Genomic DNA, 19,280 nt, shown 5'->3' on the forward strand with positions numbered 1-19,280 from the left:
CAGAGATCTATACCATATGTGAAACTCATTCATCCAATGTTTAAAACAAGGTCTTGTTTTAAAGTACCTGCATTTGTGAATGAAGAATTTTCCAAGGAGTAAAATCACATTAACAACAAAAACCAAATCCTCATTTTTGCCAGACACACCAAACTTAATAGATTCTACCGTCCACGTTGAAAGATCAATTAGTTTGGACTGAAGCCAGCTCAGCATATTAAAAAAAAAAAAACTAATGACAATTCCGGCTTCTATTTCTCCGCCCATCCTTCTTCTGACAACCAATCAGATCCAGGTGTAACTCTTTTCACCAATGACGTTTAAAACATGGCGGAAGTACAATGCGAACCCGCCTATTATCCCACAGATTGACACATTTCTAGCCAATCAAAACATAAATGTAACACGACGGTGCGCTAAACCCAACTTTACCGTGAGCAAACAATAGTTTACTTTTACTATACTAAATAATATTTAGGCAAGAATTATTAACGTATTTTTCTGCCAGGGCTTTAAAAAGACCCAACAAAAAGGCAAATTATTTTAATATGTTATTTTATTAGAAAGAAAAAAAAAAAAAAAAACAGAAAAAGTGAAAATAATTAGTGTCGTGGGTATTTTTTCCTTTAAAAAAACAGGAACAAACACATGCGGTTTTACAAACGCACCCTCAGCGAATAAAACTAAAACAGAAGGTGGCTAAATAATTTTTACAAATACATTTGCTAACTTTTTACGGGCTGTTGCTGAGAGGCGAAAATGGGCGCGTCCTCGTTGTCACATTCGACTCCGCTGGCGCAGGACAGAAAGGGGAGCGAGGAGGAGGCGGAGGAGGAGGAAGGGGGGGAAAAGTTCAAGCAAAAAAATGGCTTCCTTGTCTCCGGACTCCACGGAACAAAATGGCAATAGCACTGAAGAGCCCGCCTCCGTGGAGGACGAGAAAGACGCGGAGCAAGTAGCCGAACGCCTGCTCCAAACTTTCCAGCTATCCGCGGTGAGTTTTTCCACGGAGCAGGTCTCGTGTCTGTGCGAGGCCCTCCTGCAAGCGGGCAATGTGGATCGCCTGTGGAGATTCCTCTCCACCATCCATCCCTCGTCCGAGCTGCTACGTGGCAACGAGACCCTGCTGAAGGCCCAGGCCTTAGTGGCGTTCCACAAGGAGCATTTCAAAGAGCTTTACGCGTTGCTGGAGAGCCACGACTTCCAGCCGTCCAACCACGTCTTCCTCCAGGACCTCTACCTGAGAGCTCGCTACAAGGAGGCGGAGAGGTCCCGCGGCCGGAGCCTGGGCGCCGTGGACAAGTACCGGCTCAGGAAAAAGTTTCCTTTGCCCAAGACCATCTGGGACGGCGAGGAAACGGTCTACTGCTTTAAAGAGAAGTCCCGCAACGCCCTCAAAGAATGCTACAAGAGCAACAGGTACCCCACGCCGGACGAGAAGAAGAACCTGGCCAAAGTCACCGGGCTGTCCCTCACGCAGGTCAGCAACTGGTTCAAGAATCGGAGGCAGAGGGACAGGACCCCACCTGGAACACACTGCAAAAGGCAAGAAAACGCCCGTCTAATAAGCCTTTCTTTAGTTGACCTGCATTTCTCGCGTGTGTAAACAAAGACAAAAGAAAGTCAAAAGTCGATAGAAGCCGCGTTATATAGGAGGTGACAGCACAGCGTGTTGCTTTGTTATGAAATGTGAGAAGCGTAGTGGCTCGAGTGTCCTAAAAAGACATCTTTCACACCGACTGGCACCCGCATGTTGCACGGTAATAAGCAGAAGTGGGTAAAGTAGCCCAAAAGTGTACTCAAGAGTAGCGTTACTTCAAAATAATATTACTCAAGCAAAAAATGGACTACAAGTAAAAAAATTACCCAGTGAAAAGAATACTCAAGTAATGAGTAACATTGTAACCAAAGGCAGAGTTTGACTTTTGGGGCAAGGGGGGGCACAACATGTTGATGACCCCGAAACGCAGTGTCAGCAATAAAATTATCTTACAAGAATATTTATAATAATACATTGAAAATTAGTGTTTTTTTCTTTCCCATCATTTTTGAGGGGAATTCTAAATCAGGCTGCTTATGACTAGAGGTGCACGATATCCATTTTTTTTTTAAACCGATACCGATATCGATAACTTCCTGCTCCTCAAAGCCGATACCAATAACCGATAATAAATATATAATTTTTTAAATGTATAACCTGAGTTTTTGAACACCTGGAGGTTTAAAAAAATAGTGGTGGATTCAACATAGATTTGCCTTTGATCTCATCAGATTTTTCATAATGACATGAACAAAACAGTGCAGTTCACTTCTGCAATGCCCGACAGCCAGCTAAGAATGAATGCACTTCCATAAACCACAAGGCTTGGTCTTTCCTTGCTTTTATGGGAAGACACTCATTTTAATAGTGTGAAAGTACAACAGAAAAATACACATATTCAATACTCAACATACAACAAACTGCACAATAAACTTATATACACAATAGAGCTGGGAATCTTTGGGCACCTAACGATTCCATTACGATTACAATTCAAAGGCTCCGATTCGATTATAAAACGATTATTGATGCACCCCCCTCTTTTTTTTTTTTTTTTTTTAAATGTTTTGTACATTAGTCTCAAAATTGTTAAAAAATCCTCTCAGGCTAGACCAAACTACAATTTCAGTATCAAGTTAACATACAACAGTAAACAAATATGCAAAAATAACAGTAAATAAAAAACTCCAGTCCCCATTCTGTATCAGCAGCTTTAAACTACATTCAATTAATTTGTTGTGAGTCAGCCATTACAGTTGTTAAAATTGCTCCCGTTATTCCATAATTTCCCTTCTCTCTACTTTTGTCCAAGTTTTAAAACTATTTCATCATTTAAAGATGGATTCAAGACAAGATTCTGCCAATTTAGATAAAAAGTTAATTAGGTTCGCTACAACAGAGCCTTCTAGAGAGGTCTACTGCTTTAAGATGGCGGCTGTTTACTTACGCCGGAAAGTCTGTCATTTCGCATCTCTGTTCAATGATCTAACACCGACGTCGTCTGTCATTTTGCATCTAGTTCTACATATATATGATATCTACTGTATCCGTAAGTTTGTACCAATTAGCAACTGGGCGTTCTTTGTAGCGGCTGTCAGCCGCAGTCAGGTATGATTGTTTTTTTTTATCTAGTGGCATGAGTTGAACATGATATTTACTCTCGGTCCGTTCCTCATTGCGTCCCAAAGACCGCGCTGAATGTGTTTTACTTCCGCTTTACCTGGTATAATTCAATAATTGGAATTTGGATATTTGTGAATCGTTCTGGAATCTTCCACGGCCGAATCGCGAATAATCTAAGAATCGGAAATTTCGCACGCCTCTAATACACAACTATTATATGTATAGCATAGCACGCTAGCTTGAGCTACTAAAGCATTGGCTGGCTTCGATAACACAACTTATGAAGTTCTGTACATATGACCCTTCACCACAGAAGTAAACATATATTGCACATCCATATTTTATAGTAAACATAAAATACTTACATATATTTCCGAGGTGGAAACGTAACAGAAAGCATTCACAACTGTCAATGCTCCCGCTAGACACCGCAATGTGTAAGTGATTGAACCAAACTACTGTAACAAAAAAAATAGATGCAGTGAATTATTCTGACCTGCAGGTGGGCGCAATGGCCCGCAAATGGTCAACTGATTTCCCATACTAGAAACTGTAAAGCCAGAACAGTACATATTATCGGTCCTATTATAAACATTATTGGATTTATCGGGATGACGTCATAATTCCTATTATCGGACCGATAATTATCGGACCGATAATTATCGTGCACCAGTACTTCTTCTTCTTATTATTATTATTTTTTACTTACTTACTTATGACAGCTATACTACTTCGCCAAGATCATCATCCATTGAATATGGTACGCCCGCCGGTGTTCTGTCAAATTTTGCACTCCATCAGAAATTGCGACTTTGTGTTAAAAATGGCCGCGAATCCAGCAGTTACAAAGTAAACACTACAAACTTTCTTTAAATTAAGGAATATTTACTACTTACGTTTGATTATGGACGGACATGTAGAAACGTTCTCCTCAGACACCTACCATGTTAGCTGCACACAACAACTGCACGCCGCTCTCTCATTGTTTACGTCTTCGCCGTGTAGTTAAGCATTAATTTACGCCATATTCGTGTTGAACATGTACGTATGTTTACAATGTTACTTGTTTATTTAGAACCTTTGGATAACATTGAGAGCCCAACTGAATGTAAAAGAGGGCTTATTCTCCACCACAACAGCTTTGGGACTGAAGGAGTTGACGTTTTTTACTGACAGATCTTTAGTTACAGAACAGAAGAGAGGCATCAAGTTTCAACATTAACTGTCCACTGGCGGGCTTTTTATCAGCTGTCTTGAGCTCGACATTACTAATCAAACACGCAGATACGATTTGCTCATATCTTCACAATAGTCACATGATCCGTTCGAAAAATAATTTTGACCCATTATCTTTTTTTGTTCATTTCATTCATTTTTGTTGTTTGTTGTATTACTTTACAACTTTTATAGACAATATTTTACCAGAAAATTCTTCATTATAGATTCATATATAGGAAAGTCAATTACATGCAAATAGGAAAGTCAATTACATGCAATGACACTTTTCGGTCACCTGGCCCCTCCTTAAACTCCGCTTATGATTGTAACTGCTTATTTATTTATTTTAGGGCTGCCAAACGATTAAAATTTTTAATCGAGTTAATTACAGCTTAAAAATTAATAAATCGTAATTAATCACAATTCAAACCATCTGTAAAATATGCCATATTCTTTTGTAAATTATTGTTGGAATGGAAAGATAAGACACAAGACGGATTTATACATTCAACATACGGTACATAAGTACTGTATTTGTTTATTATACCAATAAATCAACAAGATGGCATTAACATTATTAACATTCTCTTAAACTTTAAGAGAATGTTAATAATGTTAATGCCATCTTGAACTACAAGTCTTTCCATGGATCACTTTAAGACTTAAAGTGATCCATGGATAGAAAGACTTGTAGTTCTTAAAAGATAAATGTTAGTACAAGTTATAGAAATTTTATATTAAAACCCCTCTTAATGTTTTCGTTTTATTAAAATTTGTAAAATTTTCAATAAAAAAATAAACTAGTAGCTTGCCATTGTTGATGTCAATAATTACACCATACTCACTCATGGTACTAACCCATAAAATCAGTTGGACCCAAGCGCCAGCAGAGGGCGCCAAACACCAAAAAACAAGTAACAACCGGGTATTACACTGTACTGTCATTTTAATCTGTTTGAGCGGGGCATGTGCGTTAATTGCGTCAAATATTTTAACGTGATTAATTAAAAAAAAATTAAAAACCGTTAAAGCGATAATTTTGACAGCCCTAATTTATTTATTTATTTATTTATTTTTAAACAATTTTTTTTCCCCTCTCAGCACGAACTTATCTATATATGAATTGTTGTTATAATGATAATGCACAATAACCCATTACATAACCATGGTAAGCAAAAATAAATAAATAAAATAAAAAAAACTAATTGAATTCCAGTGAGAGAAAAAAAAAGGCAGAAATCAAGCATTATTCGTCCAAAGAGCACGAGTGCCCTCTAGTGGAGAAAATAGTTCCTAGTTTGAATATTTCCTTCATAGCAGCGTTGTTATTGGCAGCCCTTTTAAATTTCGTCTTAATCTTAGTCTTTTGTATGATAATACTTATCAGTCTTAGCTAGGGTTGGGCATCGTTTGTTCCGATTACGATTCCATGTTTCGATTCCGGTTCTGGACGATTCTTGATTCCAATTCTTTTAAGAGGGTCAGGGTAAAAAAAAATACAAAAAAAAAACTTCTGGATGATTTTTTTAAATCATATGGATTAAAAAATTTTTTTTATTATTTGTTATTATTATTTATCATTAATTCAATTAATAGGAAATTTATGAATTATATAAACTTCTCACAGGGCTATTTTTAACCTGTATATAAATATTAGTCTTTGAACTTGAATGTGATGAAGTTTCTTTCACAGGAGTGCACTTTCACAAAGATGTTTCTTTTTCAAAAGCTCACGGAGAAAAAATTTACACATATTCTTTTGCCATACATGTACCTTAGCTGGAAGCCACGACGAAGCATTAGTATAAATTCTTCTATTGATTGTAATTTGAAGATCTTTTAATACTGTTGATTTTAACGGAAGCATCTACTGCTTTAAGATGGCGGCTGTTTGCTAACGCCAGCAAGTCTGTCATTTCACATCTCGTCCTCTATACATGTGCTAACGCTGCCGACTCTGTCATTTCGCACCTAGTTCTATATATCGACCACAGCCCGACGTAATAATACGACTTATTCTCGTACTATTTTTCATCCATCCATCATCTACTGCTTAATCCGGGGTCAGATCTCGGGAACAGAAGAAGACGGACGTAATTTATTGTTTTACTTACCTCTCTGACTGGTTAGAGGACCGGCGCGGCACTCAGCTATGCTACTCGGCACTTGTATTCCATGAAGCCGGAGGGGTTTAATCATACTTGTCGTGCAGCTACCTTTGCATGATATAGTTGTGTTGCAAATGTTGCACTGAGCTGACTGGTCTTTTTTTTTTTGTGTAAAGTTCAGCTAAACGTTTGAGCGCCGCCGCACCGTGTAATGGTTTGTTTTGAAAGTGTTTGCATTTAGTTGTAATGATTTGGGTTAATACACTGCCCTCAAGGGGCAACAGTGAAAATGACATAATTCATTTCACACGTTTTTGAACCATTTGTTCAGAGCATTGTAAAAAAAAAAAAAAAAAAAAACTTAGCATTTTATTATCATTTAAGCTAGGGGACCTTTGCTATGTAAGTTAGCCAATTGTTTTTTTGTTGTACTTAGATCCTCATTTATTTATTTATTTTTTATACCGTTTGTGGCTCAGCTCAGGTATTTTAATTTTTTATGTTCCTTATTCGATTACTCGATTATTCAAATTAACTAGTTCACCGATTAATCGACTACTAAAATAATCGATAGCTGAACCCCTAAGTTTTGACAAGTACATATTTTTTCAGATGTAGAAGTAAAATTTTCTTTAACCATTTATAGGGCAAGTAATTATTTTTGGTAACTAAACAAAAAAAACAAAAAAACAAACCTGGTGTCCACATATGTCACATTTTTGGTCAAATATTAACAGTTGTTATAAAAGTGTGACTTGCAAGATCCAAAAATGTAATGTCCACATGGTCTGAATTGTCATTCATTAATTTTATCTCTATAAGTGTTGAAAATACTGTGTGGAATCGGCCACAGGAGCTACTGTATTTGGTATTATTTATTTTTTTCCCTGAAACTGCATACTTGAATGTAGAGTAATTACTATCATGGCTTGATTAGACACTGATGAACTCATTGTCTGCCACTGACAGGGCTAGACGTTCAATCAATTTGAAGTGGGCAGTGAATTTACGAACGTTCATTTGTTTTTACCCTCCTACTTCAAATGGATTGGACGTCAACCGGTGATAAAGTCATTTAAATCCACAGCTGAAGGGTGATTGGATGCCATACAATTGGAACATTTATCATCATCTTGAGAAGGGCAACAAGTGCTAATAATTTTAATGGCGGCGTGCGTAGTTGACGGCCATCTTGGGTAGGGGGCCCATTGGTTGGAAACGATCTCAAAAGTCCTTTTTGCACCATACTGGCTTTTTATTTCTTAGTTAGTACTCGCCGATACCAATGACGTCATTCTAGTACCGGATCAATACTGATACTAGCATCGGTATCGGGGCTACACTAATACAGATTTTATGAATTAATTAAGTTAAAAATTAATACAATATTCAAAGTTTAGTTGAAATGGATGGAATGTCTTGCGCGGTCAAAAAATGTACAAAGAATTTTGTATTATAATTTTTTGTGAAAGTTGAAAGCAAACAAAAAAATGTCTGAGGACCTCCTTATGTTAGCATTACTTGTGGAAAATTTGTTTGAGAGTGTCCAGTTCAGTCTCGATTGGCTGCTTTGCTCAGTGTACCATAGGCCTGATTGATTTTAGAAATATGAGCACTAGAGCTGGGAATCTTTGGGCACCTAACGATTCGATTCTGATTCAGAGGCTCCGATTCGATTATAAAACGATTATTGATGCACCCTCCTCCTTTTTAAAGATTTTTTTTTATTTTTATGTTTTGTACATTAGTTCTAAAATTGTTCAAAAATCCTCTCAGGCTAAACCAAACTACTATTTCAGTATCAAGTTTATATATAACAGTAAACAAATATACAAAAATAACAGTAAATAAAAAAACTCCAGTCCCCAGTCTGTATCAGCAGCTTTAAACTACATTCAATTAATTTAATGTTGTGAATCAACTGTTACAGTTGTTAAAATTGCTCCCGTTATTCCATAATTTCCCTTCTGTCTACTTTTGTCAAAGTTTTAAAACTATTTCATCATTTAAAGACAGATTCAAGACAAGATTCTGCCAATTTAGGAGTATTTTAGATAAAAAGTTAATTAGGTTCACTACAACAGAGCCTTCTAGAGAGGTCTACTGCTTTAAGATGGCGGCTGTTTACTCACGCCGGAAAGTCTGTCATTTCGCATCTCTGTTCAATGATACATGTTCTAACACCGACGTCGTCTGTCATTTTGCATCTAGTTCTACATATATATATGATATCTACTGTAGCCTTATGTTTGTAGCAACTAGCAACTGGGCGTTGTTTGTAGCGGCTGTCAGCCGCAGTCAGGTATGATTGTTTTTTTATCTAGCGGCATAAGTTCAACATGATATTTACTCTCGGTCCGTTCCTCATTGTGTCCCAAAGACCACGCTGACTGTGTTTTACTTCTGCTTTACCTGGTATAATTCAATAATCGGAATTTGGATATTTGTGAATCGTTCTTGAATCTTCCACGGCCGAATCTCGAATAATCTAAGAATCGGAAATTTTGCACGCCTCTAATGAGCACTATATACATAAAGTGTTACAGTTGAGATCGCAACTCGTGCAAACATTCAAATTATACCACTTGTGGGCAAATCCAGTCTTACATTACATTTCTCTGAAAGTACATTGTTTATTCCTGTGGTGTTTCAGTGAGTCTGATGGAAACCACAGCAGTGAGGACGAGGCTAGCAACATGAACGACACAGCGGATAAAGTGGACGAGCCCGCCGCCTCCAAGGCCTCCATCATCTCACTCTCAGCAGTGAACTGCGCCCAGGGAAGTCAGCTCATCGTCAACGGCTCTAGCAGCTTCCTCGCAGCTTCTCAACCGTTACTGTTCAATGGCAATTCGCTCATCTCTGGTACTGGTGCTGGTGTTATCATCAATGGGCTGAATTTGGGGGATTGCCAGAAAGTCACCCTGAGTCCCGTTGCAAGCTCACCTTTGATACTGAATGGACCTCAGGTTCTAGGCAAACCGGGAGCTCCGCAGCAAGCCGATCAGCAGGTCTCTCCCATTGTCACAAAACCAAGCAGTCTTCCAGCAGTCGTATTTAGCACAAACACCTCACCGATCTCCAACCCGACGTCAGTCATCACTCTACCCGCGCAAGCAAAGAGCCGCAGTAACAATGCAGTAGATTTCATCAATGTGTCTGAAGACATAAAACAAGAAAGCAACCAGCTCGCATGCTCCTCTTCAACCTTGTCTCCATCTTCGCCGACTTTATTGCCAACTAGCCATCCATCTCTGGCCCTTACACAATCTCCCCAGTGCCAGGATGCCATCATAACATCAGCAGCCTTGCCCATTTCCACTTCTGCCTTGTCCCTGCCAAATCAGCAGGGGGACTTTGTTGCCTTTGCCAGTTCTTCACCTCAGATAAACCCTCCTAGCGCACTCGTCAACTCCGTTCAATCAACTCCTCAGGTGTTCTCCTTGCCCCAGGTTGTCCCTTCCATCCAGGGTATACCAGTGTCCCAGCTGGTTCAACACTCTTCCATAGGGCAGGTGTCCCAATGTCCTCAACTAGTCCCGGTTTCCCCACTCACAGCTCCGGCCATTAACTTCCAAAGCATTCCGTCTACGTGCAGACAGCCAGATACTTCTATACCCTTGACTGATGCTTCCACAACCCTGGTGTCTATCTCACAGGTACCCACTACTCCTCTACCACAGCAAGTGATGCACCAGTTGGGAAACCAAACCAACAACTCCTTGCCTTCTAAACTCGAAATACCACAGGTCATTTCCATCACTTCGCCAACACATGTGGTTCCAGTACCGCAGGCGAAAGCCACCGCACCAGCACAGTTAGTCCCAGTATCCGTGCCCCAGCTGGTGCCGGTCTCGTCCAGCCAAACATCGAGCACCATCTCATTTCCCCAAGTGGTTCCTGCCAGTCCCTCTCTGTCCATGACCTCAGCCGGAGTTCCCATGCAGGTCCTGGCTTCCGCTCCTGGTGGGATAAATCAAAGTCCTCTCAGGATAAACCAAATGAGACCCATTCAGAGTGTGGTGCCCCCGACCGGTGTGTCCCCTGGTATGCATCTGCTCAACTCTGGGATCATTCAGCTTCCTTCTGCACCTCAAGGTGAACTCACAATTTAGTAGCTACTACACATGAAAAGGTTCAAGGGCAAAATAGGTTAGCCTTGAAACTTCACCTGAATATTTCTAATACTTCTAACTTTGCAGTGCATGTACTATTTATTCAGAGCAGAAAAGTACAAACTACAGTGGGGCAAATAAGTATTTAGTCAACCACTAATTGTACAAGTTCTCCCACTTGAAAATATTAGAGAGACCTGTAATTGTCAACATGGGTAAACCTCAACCACGAGAAACAGAACGTGGGAAAACAAAAAAGAAAATCACGTTGTTTGATTTTTAAAGAATTTATTTGCAAATCATGGTGGAAAATAAGTATTTGGTCAATACCAAAAGTTCATCTAAATACTTTGTTATGTGCCCTTTGTTGGCATTAACGGCGGCCAGGCGTTTTCTGTAACTCTTCACAAGCTTTTCACACACTGTTGCTAGTATTTTGGCCTATTCCTCCATGCAGATCTCCTCTAGAGTAGTGATGTTTTGAGGCTGTCGTTGGGCAACACGGACTTTCAACTCACTCCACAGATTTTCTATGGGGAGACTGGCTAGGTCACTCCAGGACCTTGAAATTCTTCATACGAAGCCACTCGTTTGTTGCTCTGGCTGTGTGTTTGGGATCATTGTCATGCTGAAAGACCCAGCCATATCTCAACTTCAATGCCCTTGCTGATGGTAGGAGATTTTCACTCAAAATCTCTCGATACATGGCCCCATTCATTCTTTCCTTTACACAGATCAGTCGTCCTGGCCCGTTTGCAGAAAAACAGCCCCAAAGCATGATGTTTCCACCCCCATGCTTCACAGTGGGTATGGTGCAATTCAGTATTCTTTTTCCTCCAAACAAGAGAACCTGTGTTTCTACCAAAACGTTATATTTTGGTTTCATCTGACCATAACACATTCTCCCAGTCCTCTTCTGGATCATCCAAATGCTCTCTAGCGAACCGCAGATGGGCCTGGATGTGTACTTTCTTCAGCAGGGGGACACGTCTGGCAGTGCAGGATTTGAGTCCCTGGCAGCGCATTGTCTTACTGATAGTAGCCTTTGTTACTGTGGTCCCAGCTCTCTGTAGGTCATTCACTAGGTCCCCTCGTGTGGTTCTGGGATTTTTGCTCACCGTTTTTGTTATCATTTTGACGCCACGGGGTGAGGTGGGAGTTGAAAGTCCGTGTTGCCCAACGACAGCCCCAAAATATCACTGCTCTAGAGGAGATCTGCTTGGAAGAATGGGCCAAAATACCAGCAACAGTGTGTGAAAAGCTTGTGAAGAGTTACAGAAAACGTTTGGCCGCCGTTATTGCCAACAAAGAGTACATAACAAAGTATTGAGATGAACTTTTGGTATTGACCAAATACTTATTTTCGACCATGATTTGCAAATAAATTCATTAAAAATCAAACAATGTGATTTTCAGTTTTTTTTTCACATTTTGTCTCTCAAGGTTGAGGTTCACCCATGTTGACAATTACAGGCCTCTAATATTTTCAAGTGGGAGAACTTGCACAATTAGTGGTTGACTAAATACTTATTTGCCCCACTGTATTTCAAAAAGGGTTTTCATTCTAACCGATCAATAGGACATTTTCACCAATCTGATTTCTTTACAAGGGTAATCAGGTGATTGCAGTCATATAGTTAGTTAAACTGTCCGATCTGTAATGGTTAGAACAAAAACCTGAAACCACAGCGGCCTTTAAAGAGCATACGACACGAGAAAAAAAGTCTTAAATGGCATTATTATGTGAATTACAATCATATTTTGAGACGATTCGACTATATACACCAATTTAGCAAAGCACAGATGACAAGAAATTAGTCTTTTAATCTGCCGGTTAGCCACGCCTACCATTATAGGGCTTTAGCGTCCCCAACAGGTGGATGACGTCAGCGGTAGACTGGGCTCATCGGTTTACTTTTCAGCCCATTGAGGGGGAATTATTCAGAACGAGGAAAACGCGACGAAGAGAGCCGCAAAATGTCATTGTTTCAGTCTCTCTACTCCAATATTTTTACAGGATATTCTTTTTATCCAAGTATTTTTCCCCAATAGCTATATAAATGGCTTGAGAAGGACCAGTCAGCCCGTCAAGGAGGAACTATTCACAACGAGGAAAACGCGACGAAGAGAGCTGCAAAATGTCATTGTTTCTGTCTCTTTACTTCAATATTTTTACAGGATATTATTTTTATCCAAGTATTTTCCCCAATTGCTAAATAAATGGCATGGTCATGACAAATAACAGTCTTGTGCTGAATGGAATATGAAATAATAAAAATGCATTTATTCAGGACGACATGGCAAAATTACTCCATAATGGTCAAAACTGTCGACTTCACCTTTACTGTCGCACCTCCCGAACGATATTTTATGACACCTAAATCGGACATATGTCATTTCCCTTCACCGGCTTCGGAGAATGTAAACAAACCAGGAGGCGTGACAGCTAGCTGACATGCTAACCCGAACCGAGTGATGTTTCAAAGTCTTCGAAGCGGAAAATCACACATAACTAGCCTGGATTATTTGACATGACGACCCGGTTGTCGATTGTCTTCGCGGATCCGCAAACCGCCCGGCGGAGAGCAATTTACAGTTCGTTCCCCGGAGGTGGGTGGCTGGAGTTGTTGTGCAGCTAACGTGCTGCTGCTAATGAGCATTTGGAGAGCTTTTTACATGCCGATCAATGATCAAACGTAAGTAGTCCATTATTTAAAGGAAGTTTGTCGTGTTTACTTTGTAATAGCTGTATTAATATTTGACATAACACAAAACAAGATGTTTACTCACTTCCTCTTAAGTCCAATGGTCCCACAGTAGTCGTCGGGCTTGTTTTAGCCAATATCAACGGTGAATGGGAACCTTTTGAAACTCCAAAAAGGCGCATACGCCTCTCCCTCATACAGAATGATTTTTCTGCAGCCGTTTGGCTGGCGTGATGCGAAAAATAAACGTATTGATCCGCAAAATCAGCTGAATCCTTCGTCCTCATACACAACAGTACACTGTAGCGTGAAGAGGACGTCTTCTACCGTACACGTCACAGCGCCCTCCTCCTCAATGCAAGACCGAAGCCGGAAGTCACTCATTTTCATGGCGCGGGATTAAAAAAACTAAATAAAAATAGCGATCGCTTCCACACACATCCAAGCGGTCCATATCATTCAGGGGCATAAAATACCGCATGTATTATGAAATAAACATACTTTTTCGTGTCACAGGCACTTTAATGACAGCTTTATCCACCTCTGATCTCGAGGTTGCGTAGCTAATCATTTCGCATAGTCGGTATCCAAAATTGTTGTTAACCATTTCTGATTGCTTTGATAGGTAACCTTCTCCTGGGTGGAAGCCCCTATTTAAGTGTTCAGCAAGGCAAGCTGATTCTGACCATTCCGGCTGGCTTTCAACTCACCAGTTTGCCTCTGAAACCAGTTTCTGACCCATCCACCCTTCCCACTAACGGGGTTAACCTTGGTCTCATGCCTTCAAACGTTCCTGTAGCGTCCCAGCTTTCAGCCACCTCAGAGCAGCCCGCCAGTGTTCTTGCAACATCTCCGCTGAATTTCCTCAATCCACCCGCTCCGTTTTACACCACAGAAACCGGGAGCGCAACCACCCAGACATCATCGGTTTCATCCCCGACCACGCTGGATCCATCAGTCACCCCTACCACACCACACACACTCTCTCCGGAGAGCATGCTCACCCTCAGTCCCATGTATGGAGGAGGGGTGACACCTAGCAGCCAGTTATCTCAGCCGGCCTGGAGCCCCCTGCCTCTCTCCACTTCGGCTGGTCTGAATTTGTTTGACGGGCGGGGGAAGGGGGACCTACCTGTAGATCCGGCTTTGTTGGGTCTACCGGGCGGGGACGCGTTGCTTCTGGGTAGCCCTTCTTCAGAGCAGGACAGCAGCTCCCCACTGGAGCATCCGGAAGAGATAAGTGGGGACGCCAAGATTCTAACTCAACTTCAGTCTGTCCCGGTGGATGATGACCTAGGCTTGTAGACTGTGGATTACCTACCATTTCTGAAAAAAAAACAATCAAACCGCCCCAAAAAACAATGAAACAAACTATATGGTGCCTGTAAGTGTATGTTTCTAGACTTGTTCACTCATGTACAACCAGCACAGCCTCAGCTGGGACTTACAAGATGAACCTTCTACAGCTTTAAGAGAGACCACGCGACATCCATCCAGCTATTTTATATTACTTATCCTGTTCCTTGTCATGTGGAAGCTAGAGTTTGCTCCGGATGACTTCAAGCTACACCACAGATTGGTCCTTTAGTCAATTACAGGGTACATAGAGACCAGCAAGCAATGAAACGCACATACAATCAGTGAGCATTAAGCCATCCTTTACAAGTTACACCAAAGTCAACATTGTTATGCTGAAGGACAATTCTGGAGTTTCTGGAGCAACGCTTTTCAAAGAGTGAGCTTCACTTTAGTTCTAATCACCCATGAAGTACAAACTCAAAATTGATTATACAGGGTGTCCATAAAGTCTCTTTACTAAGGGTGTAACGGTACATGTATTTGTATTGAACCATTTCGGTACGTGGTACTCAGTTCGGAACGGAGGCGTACTGAATGAGTTTCTGGCGTAAGGTAACCCTTACTTTTCGAGGCTGTGAGTCGATCGGGTTACAGTTTCTTTGTGTAGATTATATTTACTCTGTCTTCTCTACTATAATGAGGACCAACACGGTAGGACAGTATAACCCAGAAACGTCAACGGCGCGACAACGTGGCCGCTGCGAGAACGGAGTGAAACGCGGGCGTTAAAGTCAATCAGCCAATGCACACCAGTTGCGGTGCGGGCGCCTGTTAGACGCGTCCCAGAAGCGGCTCAGCATGACGCACGCGAAAAGAACGGCAGAGTTTATAATTTGACGCGAGACGAGACCCTCCTCCGTCAATACTACTACCGGTAGCTAGGATCAGGCAGACCGGAAGTCACTCGTGTAAAAATACGGTGGATCCGGTCGATTTTCAAACTAATATGCAATCGTAACCCACTTTTTGAGTCCATCAGATCTCTTGAGTGGTAGATCGGGGCACAGTTGACTTGTCTTTGTTGATTTACTGCTGTCTTCTCTGCTATAATAATAACCAACACGGCCCCGTGTTCAATACAAAACCCTCCTACCACAACAAAACGAGTAGGAACTAATATTCACATAGGAACTAAAGTTACATAACATAAAATATTAGGGTTGTTCCGATCATGTCTTTTTGCTCCCGATCGTTTTAGTTTGAGTATCTGCCGATCCCAATATTTCCCGATCTGATTGCTTTTTTGTGTGCTCCCGATTCAATTCCAATCATTCCCCATAATTTTTCCCGATCATATACATTTTGGCAATGCATTAAGAAAAAAATGAATAAAACTCGGACGAATATATACATTCAACATACAATACATAAGTACTGTATTTGTTTATTATGACAATAAATCCTCAAGATGGCATTTACATTATTAACATTCTTTCAGTGAGAGGGGTCCACGGATAGAAAGACTTGGAATTCTTAAATGATAAATGTGACTTTGTATATTGTGACTAAATCTTGCCATCTATTGTATTTGTTGAACTTTCAGTAAATGATACTGCAGCCATTTAACTTCTGCCCAAATGCATGATGAGAAGTGCAACCATGACTGTGCGTCGTGGTACCAATTGATATATCTTCTCTGCGTTGGGAAATAACATAGGGTGTTAAGGAAAAGATCAACGTCTACCTTTCTTTCCCACATTGCTTCCCACGATTATTCAATTTGTTGGTAGAGGGATTGTAAGGTTTTAGCCATTTAACAAAAGGCTCCAAAGGCTGCCAAAATTCACTCTACTCATTTTACGCTGCCTTTTATCTCTCTATATATTGTATGGGTAAAACGGCGGTATTATAGATTGAGCGCGACAATGCGTGAGTGGGTCGTGCAGCTCATGCGTTAATTACGTTAAATATTGTAACGTGATAAATGTAAAAAATATTAATTCTTGCCGTTAACGCGATAAATTTGATAACCCTACCTTAAGCTTAAACTAAACACTCTGGAAGAATGTAACACATTATGTCTGTAACATTAAATACAATTAGAAAACGATTTAATTAAAAAATATATCTAGATATATATTAAAAAAAAAGGCATGTCCGATATTTTTTTGCCGATTCCGATACTTTGAAAATGACGTGATCGGACCTGATTGATCCGGGTGCCAATCGATCAGGACATCTCTATAAAATATACAATAAAAATGAATACTACAACGCATTTGTAAAATATAAACACATAATAAAATAAATAATAGACCATTTAAATAAAAAAAAAAAATTGAAATGAGCTACAACACCTGTAATTAAATAATAAGAATAATACACAGATCCTGCTTACACAATTATATTGATTCATTTCTGTGTGGCGCTTTAACTTGAGAAAATCCACCAATAAAGCTTTTGAAAACCGTTCATAAGAAAAAAAAGAATCTTTGAGGCATTTTATTTGTTAAAATCCTTGTCATTGCGATTGCTTTTCTCTTTAGCACAGGACTTCTTTTTTCGTCTTTCTTTCAGAAAGAAAGCTGACCAATACGCGGGGTCTGAAAGGCAAATTGTTGTTGGATTATCTTTAAAAACCCGCTACTTTTTGAGCAGAATTCTAGCTTTGTATAGGCTAATGTTCGTATTGTTGAAAGCACAAAGGTGTGTAATAAACAACTAGCACATTATAGTTAGCATTTTGTTTTCTTACTGTACTGAAAATGACCCGAATTGTGACCTCAAAACCGAGGTACGTACCGAACCGAGATTTTTGTGTACCGTTACACCCCTACTCTTTACCATTTCAAAAATGTATTAAAAATGCAATTGAATAGATATTTTATTCAGATTTTTTCTATTGTATTCAGCGTTTATTGAAGTTTTTTTTTTACATCTTTTAATACACTTCTACATGGGCACCATTAGTTGCACGAAGCACAAATGACTCTTCTGCAAAAGTTTACCTTGACCTTTTAACTGAATATGTGGCAACACAACTGAATGACCTTCAACCAACCATCATTTTTTAGCAGGATGGTGCACCACCACATTGTGGGCTAGGAGTGGGAACCTCTTGGTACATCACGATACGATTTGTGATACAAAGCTCACGATAACGCTGATCTGACGATATGGCGATACAACGATTATCGATACATTGGTCAGGCAATCATTTTAGAATATTCTACAAACAACTAATAAACATAAAAACAAGCTTCTGTGAATTGGAATGAGTTTATCACTAGTAGACGTCCAATCCATTTGAACTGGGAGGGTGGCAGCGAATGAACGTTCGTTCATTCGCTGCCATCCCTCCCACTTCAAACAGATTGAACGTCTATGGCGGTCAGTGGCAGCCAATGCCAGGCATTGAGGTAATTTTGGGCTATTTAAGGTCATTTACCTGTTGATTTTCAGTTACATCCGTTTTATTTTAGGGTATTTTACGGGCCACTTCCTGTTTATTTTGAGTTACAGAACAGGAAGTGACATGGGAATCGCCCAAATGAAGATATCGTGTATTGAACAAAGATAAGGGACATTACTGACCTTAAGCGAAGGATTACTGATGCAATTGCCAAAATTTATGAGGCTATGCTACAGCGAACATGGCAAGAAATCGAGTACCGTCTTGATGTGCTTCGTGCAACTAATTGTGCCCATGTAGAAGTGTATTAAAAGAGGTAAAAAAAAAAAAATACTTCAATCGCGTTAACGGGCGGTAATTAATTGTTTAAATTAATCACGTTAAAATATTTGACGCATTTAACGCACATGCCCCGCTCAAACAGATTAAAATGACAGCACAGTGTCATGTGCACTTGTCACTTGTGTTTTTTTGTTTTGTCGCCCTCTGCTGGCGCTTGGGTGCGACTGATTTTATGGGTTTCAGCACCATTGTGTAATTATTGACATCAACAATGGCGAGCTACTAGTTTATTTTTTGAAAGTTTTACAAATTTTATTAAAACGAAAACATTAAGAGGGGTTTTAATATAAAATTTCTATAACTTGTACTAACATTTATCTTTTAAGAACTACAAGTCTTTCTATCCATGGATCGCTTTAACAGAATGTTAATGTTAATGCCATCTTGTTGATTTATTGTTATAATAAACAAATACAGTAATCATGTACAGTATGTTGAATGTATATCATACTATATATCCGTGTTGTGTCTTATCTTTCCATTACAACAATAATTTACATAAAAATATGGGCTGTCAAACGATTAAAATTTTTAATCGAGTTAATTACAGCTTAAAAATTAATTAATCGTAATTAATCGCAATTCAAACCATCTATAAAATATGCCATATTTATATACATATACATATATACATTCAACATACGGTACATAAGGACTGTATTTGTTTATTATAACAATAAATCAACAAGATGGCATTAACATTATTAACATTCTGTTAAAGCGATCCATAGATAGAAAGACTTGTAGTTCTTAAAAGAAAAATGTTAGTACAATTTATAGAAATTTTATATTAAAACCCCTCTTAATGTTTTCGTTTTAATAAAATTTGTAAAATTTTCAATCAAAAAATAAACTAGTAGCCCGCCATTGTTGATGTCAATAATTACTTACACAATGCTCATGGGTGCTGAAGCCTAT

The 19,280-nt window shown here is 39.6% G+C and overlaps 1 protein-coding gene across 2 annotated transcripts; it reads left to right on the forward strand.

Annotated features, from left to right (window-relative positions):
• Window positions 1-776: 776 nt before the first annotated feature.
• six5 (SIX homeobox 5) lies at window positions 777-19,034 on the forward strand. 2 transcript variants are annotated; one of them, XM_057838537.1, is made up of 4 exons: window positions 777-1,545; window positions 9,143-10,148; window positions 10,239-10,587; window positions 13,935-19,034. In XM_057838537.1, the coding sequence occupies exons 1-4, from the start codon at window positions 866-868 to the stop codon at window positions 14,612-14,614; spliced, it is 2,715 nt and encodes a 904-aa protein (XP_057694520.1). In that variant the 5' UTR covers window positions 777-865; the 3' UTR covers window positions 14,615-19,034. The 2 variants fall into 2 exon arrangements, with proteins under 2 accessions (XP_057694520.1, XP_057694519.1); XM_057838536.1 differs by having other exon boundaries at window positions 778-1,545; window positions 9,143-10,587.
• Window positions 19,035-19,280: the final 246 nt, after the last annotated feature.

The sequence above is a fragment of the Corythoichthys intestinalis genome, chromosome 6 (genome assembly GCF_030265065.1).
Source record: "Corythoichthys intestinalis isolate RoL2023-P3 chromosome 6, ASM3026506v1, whole genome shotgun sequence".
Lineage (NCBI taxonomy): Eukaryota > Metazoa > Chordata > Actinopteri > Syngnathiformes > Syngnathidae > Corythoichthys > Corythoichthys intestinalis.

Excerpts from the sequence above, each read along its gene's own strand:
- six5 (XM_057838536.1), top strand. The coding sequence starts at position 866 with ATGGCTTCCTTGTCTCCGGACTCCACGGAACAAAATGGCAATAGCACT. Across the intron at positions 1,546-9,142 it reads CCTGGAACACACTGCAAAAG|TGAGTCTGATGGAAACCACA; the intron begins GCAAGAAAACGC and ends GTGGTGTTTCAG. Across the intron at positions 10,588-13,934 it reads GCTTCCTTCTGCACCTCAAG|GTAACCTTCTCCTGGGTGGA; the intron begins GTGAACTCACAA and ends TTGCTTTGATAG.